At 41.6% G+C, this 17,714-nt stretch overlaps 1 protein-coding gene across 1 annotated transcript in view; it reads right to left on the bottom strand.

Annotated features, from left to right (window-relative positions):
• Positions 1–17,714, bottom strand: part of TRABD2B (TraB domain containing 2B) — a 363,603-nt gene that overhangs the window by 36,085 nt on the left and 309,804 nt on the right. The window contains exon 6 of the mRNA XM_088479349.1: positions 7,304–7,543. Coding sequence (XP_088335475.1) covers positions 7,304–7,543 — 240 coding nt within the window. The remainder of the gene's footprint in view (positions 1–7,303; positions 7,544–17,714) is intronic.

The following is a 17,714-nucleotide window of genomic DNA, read 5'->3' as shown; positions in this document are numbered from 1 at the left end:
ATAATGGATTGTGTGACTATATGATATAATGAATTGTGTGACTATATAATATAATGGATCGTGTGACTATACAGTATAATATAATGGATTGTGTGATGAATTTATGTTATACTGTCATGGATTGTGTGACCATACGATATACTGTCATGAATTGTGTGAACATATGATATACTGTAATGGATTGTATGAATATATGATATATAGGATTGTGTGACTATATGATATAATGAATTGTGTGACTATATAATATAATGGGTTGTTTAGTTGTAATGGCGACATTTGATCTAATTGCTTGTGTGACTATATTATATAATATATTGTGTGACCATATTATATAATAGATTGTGTGACCATATGATATACTGTAATGGATTGTGTGACTATATAATATAATGGATTGCGTGATGAATATATGTTAAACTGTCATGGATTGTGTGAAAATACGATATACTTTCATGAATTGTGTGACCATATGATATACTGTAATGGATTGTGTGAATATATGATATATAGGATTGTGTGACTATATGATATAATGGAAGGTGTGACCATGTGATATAATGGATTGTGTGACCTTGTGATATAATGGATTGTTGGACTATATAATTTAATAGATGTGTAACCATATGATATACTGTACTGCGATGCATTGTGCAACTACTGTATATGATATAATGGATTGTGTGCCCATATTATATAATGGATTATGTGACACTGATATAAGAGTAAGCCATAAGTTATCTCATACCACCACAAAAAAAGAATTTTCCTCTGCGCGTAATAACAAATAAATATACAATTACAAAAATAGCCGAAACATTGACAGAGTTCATAAAAAGAGTTCAATTATAATTTAATAACAAATGTAGTGCATCATAATCATTACAGGTTGAGTCTCCCATATCCAAATATTCCGAAATACGGAATATTCCGAAATACGGAATATTTTTAGCATGACTGAGATAGTGAAAACTTTGATTTTTGAAGGTTCAATGCACACAATCTTTGTTTAAGGCACAAATTATTAAAAATATTGTATAAAATGACCTATAGGCTGTGTGTATAAGGTGTATATGACACATAAATGAATTTCATGTATGTACACAAACTTTGTTTGAGCCACAAAATTATTGAAACTATTGTATAAAATTACCTGCAGGCTGTGTGTATAAGGTGTATATAAATCATAAATGCATTCTGTGTTTAGATTTGGGCCCTATAACTAAGACATTTTAATATGGTAAGCAATTATTCCAAAATACGGAATATTCCGATATCCAAAATACCCCTGGTCCCAAGCATTTTGGATATGGGAGACTCAACCTGTATAATAACAAATATATTTTCATATAGGTTATCTCATGCTTCCAATGAGAGTTTCTGACTGCCATATTAGACATAGTCTTATGCACATTACATGAGTGATGTAAACACTTGTAAAAACAGCTATGAAATATTTCCTTATCTTTGTTGAATGGTTATATCCGAAAGAAAGATAACAACTTTCACCTCTGGATACTAATCAAACCTGCCTACACTCCCGATTTTTCGGGTAGCCCCCTGCACCCCCGAAAGTGTAGGCAGATTTCCTGCATCCCGCCCACTTCCTAGTGAAGTGGGCAAGATGGGGAGATTTTACTAGGAATTCACCGGTATGCCGTGAAGGGGCGGGGCTAGAATGACGTCTACAGTCCCCCCCCTCCTAAGATGTTTGCAGAATCTCCTCTCCGGGATGCTCCCGAGGAGGAGTTCTGTAAAGTCGGCAAGTATGATACTAATTAGATCATACCTCTTCCATGTCAGTGAGCGATATAATAAAAATATATTCCACAGTTGTTTGTATAATGAATGAAATTCATGAAGAGCAAAATACTGTATAGAGCATGGTGGAAAGAGTAATTCAGCACATCAACGTACAATTTATGATTATTATTAACAATTACTTATATACAAATGTGTCCACATGCATCTAACCTCCTTGCGTGTTAAACAACCCTTCTGTGGTAGCGTTGAGCGTCTTTTCGTTATACTTTTACCTTCAAATGCATCTTATTCGCACAGTGGTGCAAATAGAACGCACAAACAGCTTCTGCTGATTAAAATGATATGGGGCATGCCTATGTTCTGTGTGCAACTGCGGGTGTAACTGCATGCGAAATGCATGCATCTGTAGCTCTCTCTCACAGCTTGTACCATGAGACGCTGTCTCTCTTCATCAATGCTTTCTTAGAGCGCGCTATCATCTGACTTTCCAGCAAGCTCCGTTTGAATATGATCTGTCACTTCATCAATCTCAATATCTTCTGCCACTTCGAGGGGAATTCAATTAGAGGCGAAAAGCCATATTCACCTGTTTTTTTGCAAAAAATGAGCCTAAAATAAATTCGCCAAACTCAATTCCAGGACAATTTCGCCTAAGCGGAAATAATTCTCCAAAAAAGATTCTCCAATCAATAGCTGGTGAAAAGAAATGCAACATCTTTATTTTGGGGTGCAAACGTGGGGAAACAACTCAGACCCCTTGGGACAGCCCCCCAAAGGACAAATTTGCAAAAAAAAACAGAAACAAAAACCTAAGAACACCCCAAAAAAGACATGTCATTTTTTGGGTGAAAATTTAAAAAGCGGGGGGATAAACATTAAAAGTATCGAAATAGACTTCTTGGGGGTCCCCAAGTATGGGTCAGGTGTTTATGGGATTGCAGGTGCATGCAGCAGGTGGATCTTTCATGTTTTTTAAAAGATCACTTTAGAGACATAAAAACATGCTGCACCCTTTTCAAGCACCCCAAATTTGACAGGACTACTTATTTTCACCAAAAAATACAGCTTTATGCCATTCTTCACCACTTTTACCTAGACGCTAATAGCAACCAATTTACACAACTTAAGTACCCAAAATAGTCTTATTAGGGCTATTAGTACACATCTATATTGATTCCCTAGGTTAATATATCTTTTTCTGGGGTACGGACTGATTTCCCCAATTCTTTCAGTACTTTTCGAATGTTCCGCATTCGCCTATTTCCATTTTCGCCTGTTTTGCAATTGAATTAGGGGACGCGCATGGAATAAATTTGCCTCTGAAACAGGCGAATGAAGCGAACAGTCGGACAGGCGAAAACTTCGCCTCTAATTGAATATGGCTCTTCATCTCAATATCTTAAATGCATAACGTAGCATCATTTCCTCCTCAGCCATTGCTAGCCCATAGCATGTCATAGTATTATCATTCTTTCCATCAATCTTGTCTCACAGCATGTCATAGTATCATTATCAGGGGCTGGCTGGCAACTTTTAGCCTGGGGGGCAAATGCATGCAGGCGGCCCTGGCAGAGGAGTAGCGTGTAGCCAGGGTGCCCGCAGAATGTGCGTGCTATGGTGCCCCCCCCCCTCAAGTGTTCCAGGGAGGAGACAGGTCCATATGGGATTAATGTAAGGTAAAAATAAAGATTAGAGGCAGCCCCCTGTCGTAGTGCCCATATGCAGTGCCCCCGTGTGCCACAGGAGAGAACACCCTTATGCAGGCCTCCAGTAGTGCCCCCAGTAGTGATCCCCCCCATGCAGTGCCCCATGTGCCCCCAGTAGTAAGCCCCTTATATAGTGCCCTCAGTAGTGGTCCCCCCTGTACAGTGCCCCTTGTGCCCCCAGTAGTAAGCCCCTTATATAGTGCCCCTAATAGTGGTACCCCCTATGCAGTGCCCCTTATATAGTGCCCCCAGTAGCAGTCCACCCCCATGCAGTGCCCCCAATAGTGGTAACCCTTATGCAATGCCCCTTAAATAGTGGCCCCAGTTGTAGTCTCCCCCCTATGCAGTACCCCCAGTGTTGCCCTTTATATAGAGCCCCCAGCAGTGGTCCCTCGATGCAGTGCCCCCAGTGGTAGCCCCTCCCCCCTTGTAGTGCCCCCAGTAGTAGTAGTCCCCCCCTTGTAGTGCCCCCAGTAGTAGTCCCCCCCTTTGTAGTGCCCCCGGTAGTAGTAGTCCCCACTTGTAGTGCCCCAAGTAGTAGTAGTCCCCCACTTGTAGTGCCCCCAGTAGTAGTAGTCCCCCCCTTGTAGTGCCCCCAGTAGTAGTAGTCTCCCCCTTTGTAGTGCCAGACCCCCCCCCCCAGTAGACACACGTAATATAAAAAACAAAATAAGAAAAAACACTTACCAGAATCCCTGCTCCCGCCGCCGCCATCTGCTCCTCCGTTTGTCCTCCTGGGCTGGGCCGCTCTGCATTATGGGAGAGACGTCATATGACGTCATGACGCCTCTCCCATTACCCACTGCGGGAGCCGGAAGATGGAGCGGCTCCTGCAGTGGGCGCAGCAGCAGCTAATGAGAGTCTAACAGACTCTCATTGGCTGCTGCTTACAACAAACACACAGCTGCCGGTGCCGGCGGCTGTGTGTTTGTCACTTGTGTAACGCTGACCGAACTCCGTCCGGTCAGCGCTACACGCGCAGTGCAGCTGTGTCACAGTGACACAGACTGCCCGCGGCCCGCATGACGCTGCGGCCCGCATGACGCTGCGGCCCGGGGGGCACATGGCACCATGCCCCCCGGCCCAGCCTGCCACTGATCATTATATCCATCAATCTTGTCTAACAACAAGTCATATTGTTATTATTATTTCCATCAATTTAGTCTCACAGCATGTCATAGTATCATCATTATATCCATCAATCTTGTCTCACAGCATGTCATAGTATCATCATTATATCCATCAATCTTCTCTCACAGCATGACATAGTATCATCATTATATCCATCTATCTTGTCTCACAGCATGTCATAGTATCATCATTATATCCATCAATCTTGTCTCACAGCATGTCATAGTATCATCATTATATCCATCAATCTTGTCTCACAGCATGTCATAGTATCATTAATGTTTCCACTATTGATGTCTCACAGTATGCTATGGTATTATCAAGCTATATGCCAATCCTTTCTCATAGCATGTCATAGTATTATCAATTTTTATACCAATGATGTCTCACAGTATGTCATAGTATACTACCATCATTCTTTCTACCAATGATGTCTCACAGCATGTATTAGTATATTACCATCATTATTTCTACCAATGATGTATCACAGCATGTCATAGTATCATCGAACTTTATACCAATGATGTCTCACAGCATGTCATAGTACAGTACCATCATTCTTTCTACCAATGATGTCTCAGAGCATGTCATAGTACCATCATTCTTCATACCAATGATGTCTCACAGCATGTCATAGTACCATCATTCTTCATACCAATGATGTCTCACAGCATGTCATAGTATATTACCATCATTCTTAATACCAATGATGTCTCACAGCATGTCATAGTACCATCATTCTTTCTACCAATGATGTCTCACAGCATGTCATAGTACAGTACCATCATTCTTAATACCAATGATGTCTCACAGCATGTCATTGTACCATCATTCTTTATACCAATAATGTCTCACAGCATGTCACAGTACCATCATTCTTTATACCAATGATGTCTCACAGCATGTCATAGTACCATCACTCTTTATACCAATGATGTCTCACAGTATGTCATAGTATATTACCATCATACTTTCTACCAATAATGTCTCACAGCATGTCATAGTACCATCATTCTTTATACCAATGATGTCTCACAGTATGTCATAGTATCATCAAAATTATACCAATGATGTCTCACAGCATGTCATAGTACAGTACCATCATTCTTTCTACCAATGATGTCTCACAGCATGTCATAGTACCATCATTCTTCATACCAATGATGTCTCACAGTATGTCATAGTATATTACCATCATTCTTTCTACCAATGATTTCTCACAGCATGTCATAGTACAGTACCATCATTCTTCCTACCAATGATGTCTCACAGCATGTCATAGTATATTACCATCATTCTTCCTACCAATGATGTCTCACAGCATGTCATAGTACCATCATTCTTCATACCAATGATGTCTCACAGTATGTCATAGTATATTACCATCATTCTTTCTACCAATGATGTCTCACAGCATGTCATAGTACAGTACCATCATTCTTAATACCAATGATGTCTCACAGCATATCATAGTACAATACCATCATTTTTAATACCAATGATGTCTCACAGCATGTCATAGTACCATCATTCTTTATACCAATAATGTCTCACAGCATGTCATAGTACCATCATTCTTTATACCAATGATGTCTCACAGCATGTCATAGTATATTACCATCATTCTTTATACCAATGATGTCTCACAGCATGTCATAGTACAGTACCATCATTCTTTATACTAATGATGTCTCAGAGCATGTCATAGTACAGTACCATCATTCTGTATACCAATGATGACTCATAGCATGTCATAGTGCAGTACCATCATTCTTCCTACCAATGATGACTCATAGCATGTCATAGTATATTACCATCATTCTTTCTACCAATGATGTCTCACAGCATGTCATAGTACAGTACCATCACTCTTAATTCCAATGATGTCTCACAGCATGTCATAGTACCATCATTCTTCATTCCAATGATGCCTCACAGCATGTCATAGTACAGTACCATCATTCTGTATACCAATGATGACTCACAGCATGTCATAGTACAGTACCATCATTCTTCCTACCAATGATGTCTTACATCATGCCATAGTATTATTGATCTCTTTACCAATGAAGCTTTTACAGTTTACATTAAAGATGAACAATTTATCTCTACCTTTGTATAAATTCCTAAAATAAAAGTACATCTGCATTCCAAAACTCTAAATAATGGGATCTGCTATGGGCTACACAGAGTTCCAATGTTTACTTATACAGGTTGAGTCTCCCATATCCAAATATTCCGTAATACGGAATATTCCAAAATACGGAAATTTTTTGGCTTGACTGAAATAATGAAACCTTTGATTTATGATGGTTCAATGTACACAAACTTTGTCTAAGGCACAAATTATTAAAAATATTGTATAAAATTACCTACAGGCTGTGTATAAGGTGTATATGAAACATAAATGAATTTCATTTCTGTACACAAACTTTGTTTGAGCCACAAAATTATTGAATATATTGTATAAAATTACCTGCAGGCTGTGTGTATAAGGTGTATATAACACACAAATGCATTTTGTGTGTATATTTGGGTCCTATTCCCAGGATATTTCAATATGATATGCAATTATTCCAAAATACGGAATATTCCGTTATCCAAAATACCCCTGGTCCCAAGCATTTTGGATATGGGAGACTCAACCTGTACTAGAATTTTGCAGACATTTCATGTTAAAGGAACACATAATATTTACAAACCTGTCATCCAAGCGGACCCAGAGGTCATTAAACTGCCGCCTACGCTGGTTTCGGTGGTATTTCCGGTGCCAGTTGTTCTGTTTCCCAAATTCTTCCAGCTGGCTAATACTGTCCGGTAGAAGGAGGTGGGGTGGCAGCAGGTCATCATCTGAATCTTCAGGGAAAGATGATGTGGAGGGCATGTGGTCAAAGTACCTCAATGAAGGGACATCTGTCCCCAGCTCATCAGCTGTGTTTGTGCTGAAAACAAATAAAATAAGACAATAAATCTCTTTGACATATCCATTTCACTGTTTACACCATATAGACACAATAAACCATAAAACATAGTGCCCATATTGGTTTGCTGCGGTAAGTTGCTTTTAATAGTGGTTAACAGGCTCCTGGACTCCTGCATGTGGAGAAAGTTGGGAACAAATGTGCATATACACCAGCAGTGTCACAAGCTACACTCGAGACCCCAGAACCAGACCCTGTCACTTACCTGTCAGGACGCTACAGCGAGGTGCAGTGGACTCCCGGCGATCAGCTACTGTGGGTTCCCTCCTGCCTGCCTCGTCACGGGTACTCACCTTTCCTGCTCCCCACTGGCTCCCACATCCTGTCTGCAGCCTCAGGTCCGGCGTCTCCCACGGCGTCTGCTGCAGTGCTCTGTTCCATGGGCGCGGCCATCTTGGATTCACCCATGTGACACTGTCTCCTCCAATAAAGTAATTCCTACCCAGTTCTCGGCCAATCAGCATCCTACAGCTTCTTTAAAAGGATTCCTGTTGCAGTAATGGATATCCAGTGCTACAAGTCCTTTAGTGGTTTAAAGAGAGTCTCCCCACTGTGCTCCTAGACTATTTCCTACTTTCCAGTGCACCATACTCCATACGGCTTCCCAGCCGCATCAAGTAGCCCCGTGCTACCACCATTCTCCATACGGCTTCCCAGCCGCATCAAGTAGCTCCCGTGCTACCACTATCCGCCATACGGCTTCCCAGCCACATCAAGTAGCTCCTGTGCTACCACCATTCTCCACACGGCTTCCCAGCTGCATCAAGTAGCCCCTGTGCTACCACCATTCTGCATACGGCTTCCCAGCCGCATCAAGTAGCTACCGTGCTACCACCATTCTCCACACGGCTTCCCAGCCGCAAGTAGCCCCCGTGCTACCATCATTCTCCATATGGCTTCCCAGCCGCATCAAGTAGCTCCCGTGCTACCACCATTCTCCATCCGGCTTCCCAGCCACATCAAGTAGCTCCCTTACTACCACCATACTCCATATGGCTTCCCAGCCGCATCAAGTAGCCCCGTGCTACCACCATTCACCATACGACTTCCCAGCCACATCAAGTAGCTCCCGTGCTACCACCATTCTCCTTACGGCTCCTTAGCCGCTCCAAGCAGTCCGCGCTGCCATCAGTCACCATTCAGCTCCTTAGCCGCTCCAAGCAACCCGTGCTGCCTTCAGTCACCATTCGGCTCCTTAGCCGCTCCGAGCAACCTGTGCTGTCATCAGTCTCCATTCGTCTTCATAGCTGCATTAGCAGCGACCTGAACTTCAATCTACCTTCAGCTGCCTTCTACACTTGTTCATAGCTTCCTTACGATTTTAGTTCTTCCATGCATAGGAACTTCTTTAAACCCAGTCTATTCCAAAGAACAGCCAAGTTTAACAAGTCAGGTTCAAGACCCAGCCCAGGAACACAGCCTCAAAATCCTTCGTCTGTGACAAGCAGAAGCCAAGTATGTAGAGTATTTGTACAAACCAGCAGGGCAAACATTCACTTTTAGCATTGTGTGGTTACACTTTTGCAAATGCACTCAGTTTTAGAAGCGCCTGGATTTTTAAGGACGGGAGGTGTTAGCGGAATTCCCCATGACATGACGCTGTAAAGGCTAAATTTGTGACGATTAGCTCATGGGTAAACATGCAAAACTAAGTGCAGATTTTTTTTTTTACCGGTAATAGTTCAAACAAATGACCGTGCATACTGATATGTGCAAAGCAGACTGGTAGACTCAAACAAAGAAGTATGGGTTTTTACTTTTTGTGCTGATTTCTAAATTACACTTGTTTATTGCATCTGTATTTTTTTTTAATCAAAACAAAAGTCAAGTAGCATTAGAAGCCCAAGACCCAGGTAAACATATGTGCTTGTAAAAATATATTTAAGAAGGTTGTGTACAGATGGAGTACACTGATGTGCATATTATGTAGTACAGAGTGTTGCACCTGTCACAGATATTTCAACTGCACCCACTGATGTTAATGAGAATAGCAAGATAATGATTCCTATAAATGGTTCTAACTGGTGATCAAGGCACGTTACATAAAATAAAGTCTACTCCATCTGTATCAGTGTATTCTGGCAGCCATTTCATTTTGCATCTACTGGGATTAAAATAATGTATAATTCAAGTACCTGTGTTAAATCTAAATATGGAACAGATGCAGGGGACTGCCTGAGGGTGTAATCTCACCCCCAGAATGTTGTGGCCCACTTCAGCAGTGCCAAAACTATGGGTGGGTGAGTGGTGCCATTGCACAGGGCCGGCCTAGATGGGACCGTTGCTACCGTAGCACCTGTATTTGGTATGCAGTAAAGAGCCACCCATCTGGATCATCCTAAGGATGCTCTGGGCCCTGAACTTGTCCCTGGTCTCTGCAACAAGCCGTTGCAGAGCCACCCGGAGCATCCTAGGGAGCATCGAGTGCTCAGCTTCTCATTGGTCCCAGTGATCCCGCCCCTGAACTTGTGACATGATGACATCACAATCAGCACAGGGTATATTTTTGCCCGGCTATGGGCCTGCATTGAAGTGGGCACACAACAGGGTGTGCCAAAAACATGTGGTGGACATGTATGGAGCAGGTCTGTGTGAGGGTATTCTGCAGGTGATGCCGAATAGCTGGGGAGTGGCGCTGAGGGGTTTGGGGTCTTTCTATATTTTGCTCTGAGAACTATTTTTTATTACACCCAAGGAACAAAGAGCAATTTTGAGCCATGTATCTTAATTAGCTCCTACATACCAGTTTTAGCAAGTTTTAGGCATTAATGTAATTGCCTTATTTGGGTAATACATGTCAATAACTAATAGTTTTGTGACGTCAGCACAAATTTATTGATTATGTTCTCTGTCCAAAGTCTGCCTACCAGATGCAAGCACTGAGAGCTGGTCTGTAAATGTATTACTTGTTCTTCTTACACAATTACCCATGTGGTAGTCTACGTTAGCAAGGGTAGAAAATATGAAATGTATTATATGACATATGTCAGGGTTTCAACACTTCACCTTACCGTATTTATATGACACAAATCAGTCTTTCTTGCCACTTATAATAATAAAAAAATCACAAGCATGATTCAAAAGCCTTACATTAATAGCTTATGCTCTGCGCACCTTTAATCCCATGACTAATTCATACCTGCCGTGATTCTGTTTAGAATTCCACTTTCAGGCTGTTTCTCACTAAGTCTTAGATCAAGGTATTAACACCCACTGCTTAGACTCATGTCTAACACTCAGACTGACAATTCAGCCCCACTCTGGTCTTACGTTTATTTCTCCCTGAAGATAATCAATTACATGTGTGTGAAGAAGAAAAACTAGATTATTGCAGTAGACAGGATAGCGCAATCGCCTTTTCCTGGCTGATACCACATGGTCACTGTCTAGCCAGAGCCAGAATCATATTTTTTGGAAACTTTTTTGGACTGCTATATTCTCTACAATGGGGGTTGATTCTCCAACTTAAGGTACGAGCTCTAAACTATTACTAATAAACCCATTGCCTGTTCTCCTATGAGGATGCAGTTCCAATTACTGGTTGACAACCATAAATCGGTCTTCTTAGATTAAAGAAAAATGAAGGTTAAGTCTGCATCTTATACTCAAAATGTGACTGTCATTAGCAGGGTGATCTATCAGGCCCTGGTGCTTAGCGGGGGTCCATGGTCAAACCTTTCGGGATGGCCATGTCTTGCTTCAATATTGGGTCCCTTTGTAGCTGGTGCAGGCCACCATGAAGCAGGGCATGGCCACGCCATCTTGGGGACGTGGCTTCACCTTTCTAGCAGACCCAAGCACCCAGAGAGGGTGGGTTCTGAGTACTTTATACCTGTCTAACCCACCTCCTGTTCATGAGCGCTCATAGGCTAGCATTGCTTGCACTTTTCCAAGGCAGGGACCCCAGCATGCACAGCCATTTTTCAGATGCTTGTAGCCTTGCCTACATCAAGCAAGATAACATCCCTCCCAATTTCAGACAGGACTCTACATGGAGATCGGGACGAGATCCTATTCACCTCCCTTAATCATCTTCCCTTCCTCTAAAAACACTCCTAATGCCTTGTGCGAAGCAGCAATGACGTACTGTACCTCCCAACTTTCAGACTGTGTGACGGACAGATCCGTGAACATAGCAGTGGGACAAATCCCAGAAATTGGTACTCTGGGGTAAGTTTCCAACAGATCAAGCAGCTACTCCCTTTTCTGAATACCATTCAAGACCATTCAGTTTGGTTGTCAAACTTGTCTAAGCCTCCTGACAGTCGTTTAGCTGACTCCAGGCAGTGAATTCAGATATCCTCCATACACCTTGCAATGCATGAATGCTATCTGCTTATCATGCAGTCTCTTATACCCTTGTCCATGTCTGCTGCTCGGCTACACTATTGTGCAGTCTATGGCCAGCATAATTTGTATATCTACATTCCATATTTGAAAATGTAGTGACATTTGTCCACAATGTTTTCTAGCTAAAGACCTGGAAAGTTTAGTGTACGCAGGAAGCCGTGTCTTCATGTCATCCTTTGTATATGGGGCCTGATTCAGACCCGGACGCTATATGCGGACGGTCGTTCAAAAAAAGGGGCTGGCTATTTAAATTGTGTGCTCGCTCACTGCGGTTTGTTGACGCCTCTATGTCTGAGCGAACTAAAAATGTGCTCGCTATTTTGTAAAGACGCCCCTTTGCCGTTCGCATCACACGTCATCTCCGGTATTTATTTGATTAATCGGGTACATCGAAAGGCATCTGAACTGCTCGCAGTGCTTGTGGTAGGTTTTGCCTACCGCAATCACTGCGAGCAGTTCAGGCTAAAAGACAACCAAGTGACGTGGTCGATGATGCTCCTTTACTAATTATGCACTCCCATTAAACGCCCTTTTTACCGTTAGGCACGCCTGCGTTCGGATCTCCACTCCCCCGTTTTCAAGCATCTTCCCCTGTTACCACCCACAAACGGTACATTCTGTCAATCAAATTAGCAGCCCCTCGCTGTTTTGCGAGCGCTCGATTTCCGACCGCAATGACTGGTTTGCGCATGCGCATTACGACCCATACGCATGCGCAGTTGTGCGAACATCGCTCAGAGCGAACGAGCGGCCGCTTACGAGCGGCTCTGAATCAGGCCCTTAGTTCATATATAAATATGTGCATGATACCACAAAAATCAGCACAACAAATTAATACATAAAAATGTACTCAATGTTCTAAGGAACATTTGCTATTCGTTTTCAAGTATATTCCAGGCTTCAAAAACATTACCCGTTGTTTGATTTCTTTGTAAAATTTATTACACCCGTCATAGAAAACTTGCGAGGAGTCATTTAAAAAATGTAGAAAGTCATTAAATTTAATTTTTTTGCAGTATTTACAAAAATTAAATACACATTTTTATAAAAGAATAAAAATACTTTCTATCTTAAGAGTCTGGGGATTTTGAAAATCTGCTAGACAGATCCCAATTAAATTAGAGAAACAAAGATTGTGTAAACACAGTGCGCTAGACAGCCATGCACGCTCTGGGCCGAGCAAGGACTGAACCCAGTTTATAGACCTTTAAGTCTAGAAAGCTTAGAGTCTCCAACTTAAACACTGAGTGCAGTACACACAGCGCAGGAATCTTAATGGTAACAATTAGCAAGAAAAGAGTCATGGTTGGTAGGCCATGTTCATATAAACGTAATGCTTAGCGCAGACAGCTCCCACTTCACACATACACAAAGAGTTTTAGAATTGGGATGAGTGAGAGGTTTATTTACATTACACACTTGGTGAGAGCAGCGCAAGACAGTAACGATGACATCAATTGGTAAAAATGTTCCTGTGTGACAACTTAGTGCTTCAATTTAAAAACTTTAACTGCAAGTTCATGTAAATGGACAGCCTGTCTGAAACACTGTAATTATAGGTTGTGATTGTATCAGACACATGGACACTTTATGGACTTTGCTTTTTTTAACAGCCGGAGATGTAGGGCCTTTAAAAGTAAACTTGTGAATCTGTTCAGTAAAGAGCAACAGAGGAAATATCTGAAGGGTAAACGCAAAAAAAGTTTCTGCAGAAACAACTTTGTTAAGAAATTAAGGTGTTTTCAATTACAGTATCTATATATTAATAGCAGAAGGACGACTCTTATGAGTGACATATTTTTATGATGCCGTTGTCTGAGTAGGGAACATCATATACCAAATTAAGGTTCTTGATCCCTAGATTTGCAGACAAATATTGGTGTTGTAAGTGGTTGTTTTGTTTTGGAGTTATGTGGTAAAACGATGCACCATTGTGCTCTGGAAAATGTGACAGTTGGTGAACTCCCTGTGCACGTGCTGGGTGACCTGGAACATTTGACCTGCTGGGAAGTCTGGAAACTGTGACAGTTATTTGCAGCCACATATATCAGGGCATGTAGCGAGGACCTTAATCACTGACTGCTCTGTTAAGTCATTATTCACTTCATCTCAAAATGTTTACACCAAACATGCCCAGAGGTCGGCTTTTGGGATGTCAACGAGGTGGAACCCTTACAGATCGACCAGAGCACGCAGTTCAAAGATCTTAAGCAACATATAACAAGTTCAACTGATATGCCGATTGCATTGGACATGACATGTTCGCCACAATACTATTCTTTGGGTCCTATGGACATGCAATATGTGAACTGTGGTACCCTATACTTCTTGTTAGAGGAGATAAACGACCATTTTTCAGACTGCTGTCACAATGGAAAGGTTTCATTGCCCAATGCGGTTGTTACACCATATTTAGCAGATCTCTTTATGACAAAACCCCTCAAATTACAGACTCATTATCTCCATAATATCCTCAGTAACTAATATCCATAATATCCTCCATAACTAAGGAGAATGCCGCAGAGATTCCCTAGTTATTATTAAAATATTTTGTTTTAATAATGTGTTTATTAGCGTCAATAGACAATCACCTGACACCATAATTTATTATTAAAATCTAGATGAGGCTGGTAGGAGGGAATTATGCATGCCCCGGGTTTTCATTTCTGCTAATGAAAACAAAAATAAATAAATAAAAATAAATTGTAACAAATTATGGGACCTATTTATTAGTCTGCGGTCATAAAAAAAATTATATTTTATATTTGCAAACCTGCAAAGCTAGACACATCCCATTTTTTTAAGGATTGGAATGTGCAAATTGCAATGTACTTTTTGGATTACATGGTTTAAAACCCTGATCCTATCATTTTGATAAATACACCAGGAAGATGTGGGGGGGGGCTTGGCACCGCAAATCACTTCATTACAGCCATGGTCCCACTGCTCATTGCCGGAACTTGTGACATGGGGCAGCAAGCGGTCAGGCCACAGCACTGTGATTCACAGCAAATCGTGTCATTAAGTCTACGGACCAGCCACTTTACTGTGAAAGGGAAGCGTGATCCTTGAGGCTGGCCTGCTCTCTTGAGAGAGCAGTAGAAATATGTGAAACTCAGGAGAAGGTCGATATGTATTAGTGGCAGCAGATGATGGGGTCATGATGGTGTATCACAGCGGTGGCAGGCCTAATGGCATGAGTTGTGGCATTCTATCCCTGCCCACTTCAGAAGAACAAGTGTGATATGAAGAGTAGACTACTTCCTATGGGGTCCCACATGCTCCCCTAAATACTCATCGCACAAATCTGTCAGGTGGAGGTGTAACAACAATTATATACAGTATGAGAGAGTGACAGAGCCTCCAGAGAGCTAGTGTCCCAAATTGTCATGAGCTTACTCACAATAACATACAACTATGATTCCTCTTTTCAATATGACACAGTTGGCACCGATTTCTAAAATCGCATTGGCAGTCTCTGAATCTCTCCATACCTATGTATCTATTTTTCAAAGCTGGCGAAATGCAATGGGGTTGCTCGGAGCAACGAGTCACATTCAACAACAGTCTTACTACTGCCGTCAAAAAATTAAAGCAAACTTCTGATTGGTTGCCATAGGCAACGTCAAGTCATTTTCATAAATCTTCCACATATAGAATATGCCAGTGCTGGTAACTTTGATAATGTTTGTGGTTTCTGAACACAGCGATCTGCTTTCAATCAATATACTGTTCCATTTTACTCCACAGAAATCTGTCCAGATTGTCCTGGGTCTATAACAATCAGATTCCACGCAGATTTGTGCACCAATGTGGTCTTTACATTTCTATATTATACGCCCTCCTTTAGAGAGAGCCTCAACAACAGCAGATATTAAAGTCTATAGGGAGATTTCCTTTTGTGTTTCTGAGAAACTGAGTTTTATGTTTAAAATACTTTATGGTAACTTTTCACAGGCCTTCTGGGGCTCCTAAACATTATGACACACTTTCACCCCAATAAGTCTGTTTTATGAGTCTAAATAGGGACCTTTGTCTATAAAAACAACAATGGGAGCGTTACTGAGTTCTGAGGATTTAATTCCAGGCAAAGGACCTGCAGGAATCATAGTCAGTGTCACTCAAGGTGACGCTATACACAATGTGGGCTTCATCACAGATCATCTGTCTGCAGCACAGCATGAAGCACATTATTATACTGTATTATATTGTATCCTAAAACACTAGCACATATCTGAGTATACTTGAAGACATATACCTGGTACCCCTCATTAGATGATTGTAATGGTATATTTCTCCATTAATCCATCTGCTACAGCTGAAAATAGCTATGATAACAGATAATTAATGTCAGATTTTGTGATCTGTGATTAATACACTCTACTTCTGGTTTAGCTGAATACCCTGTAGAGCTGACAAAGGTAAACCTGGGTACACACCTCGGGCCAATAATATTAAACAACACATAAGATGCAACCTCGGGATCCTGACGCAGGAGTGTTATAAGCCGTTTATCAGCTAAAGGTCCTGCAAAGGTCCTGCATGCACACCTATACAATCGCTGGCCCAATCATCCGATATCGGTATGGGTGTGTACCCAGCTTAAAAGTGACACCGACACCTGAATACATTTCCTAATAAAATTATACATTTTAATTATTCTCCTGCAAACCTCTACAAATGGAAAATGTTGGGGGGCAATAACAGTGGAGGCGACGTGTTGTGGCTGCTTCTACTTTGCCTCCATGGCTGTTACCTGAACTGCCCCCTCTGAAGATAACTGGCATCTGCGGAATTCTATAGTGACTTAGGGGTCTATTTACTAAGCAGTGTTAGGAGACAGAGTGAAAAGTGATAAGAAAGTGATAAGGTGCCAGGCAATCAGCTCCCAACTGTCAATTTTCAAACACAGCCTGTGAGATGACAGTTGGGAGCTGATTGGCTGGCACCTTATCACTTTCTTATCACTTTTCACTCTGTCTCCTAACACTGCTTAGTACAGTGTTGGCTAACCTTGACACTCCAGCTGTTATGGAACTACATAACCCAGCATGCACTGCTACAGTTTTGCTATTAGGGCATGCTAAAACTGTGGCAGGGCATGCTGGGATATATAGTTCCACAACAGCTGGAGTGTCAAGGTTAGCCAACACTGGCTTAGTAAATAGACCCCTGTATGTTTTTGCTGCCATTGTGTTTCTACCAATAGTCATTACTGAGAACGCAACTGTTCCTTGGCCCTTTCATTATAATAAATATAATAAAAAAATTGTTCATCATTTGTTACTGGGTTCAATTCAAATCACAGAATGACTATATAACAAAAATATTGTCGTTCGGGCTTCCTGTCGTGTCCCAGAGTTAGAGAAGACATTGATTCACAAAACATATTTGAATCTATTTGGCACCGTTGTCTGTTGTGTTAGAATATATTGTAAATGAAGTATGCATTATTGGTTGACCGAATGACATATTCTAATTTCAAGCACCTGTACTAATCTACATATTAAATGTTCCTAAGATAAATACATGTTTGTGCTCTCATATACATAAGTATTTATATCGGACTTGTTTTTGGACAAGTCCAACACATTGGTCACAGGTGCTTCCGGTTTTGCTGTTTTTCAGTGTAGCTGCCCTCAGCTAAATTAACAGCAGCTGGGGTATGTGATGTACTCAAGCAGTTGGAATCCGCCAGTGAAAGTCTTTCAAAACCAGCAGATAGAGAGGGCCGGAGATTTGCCGTGGAATGCTCCCCCTTGCCAAATGAAGCTGACAAAAG

This window comes from Taudactylus pleione, unplaced genomic scaffold (genome assembly GCF_031769625.1).
Source record: "Taudactylus pleione unplaced genomic scaffold, aTauple2 ptg000230l, whole genome shotgun sequence".
Taxonomy (NCBI): Eukaryota; Metazoa; Chordata; class Amphibia; order Anura; family Myobatrachidae; genus Taudactylus; species Taudactylus pleione.
Note: the sequence above shows the minus strand (reverse complement) of the source record. Positions and strands in the feature narration are given on the sequence as shown.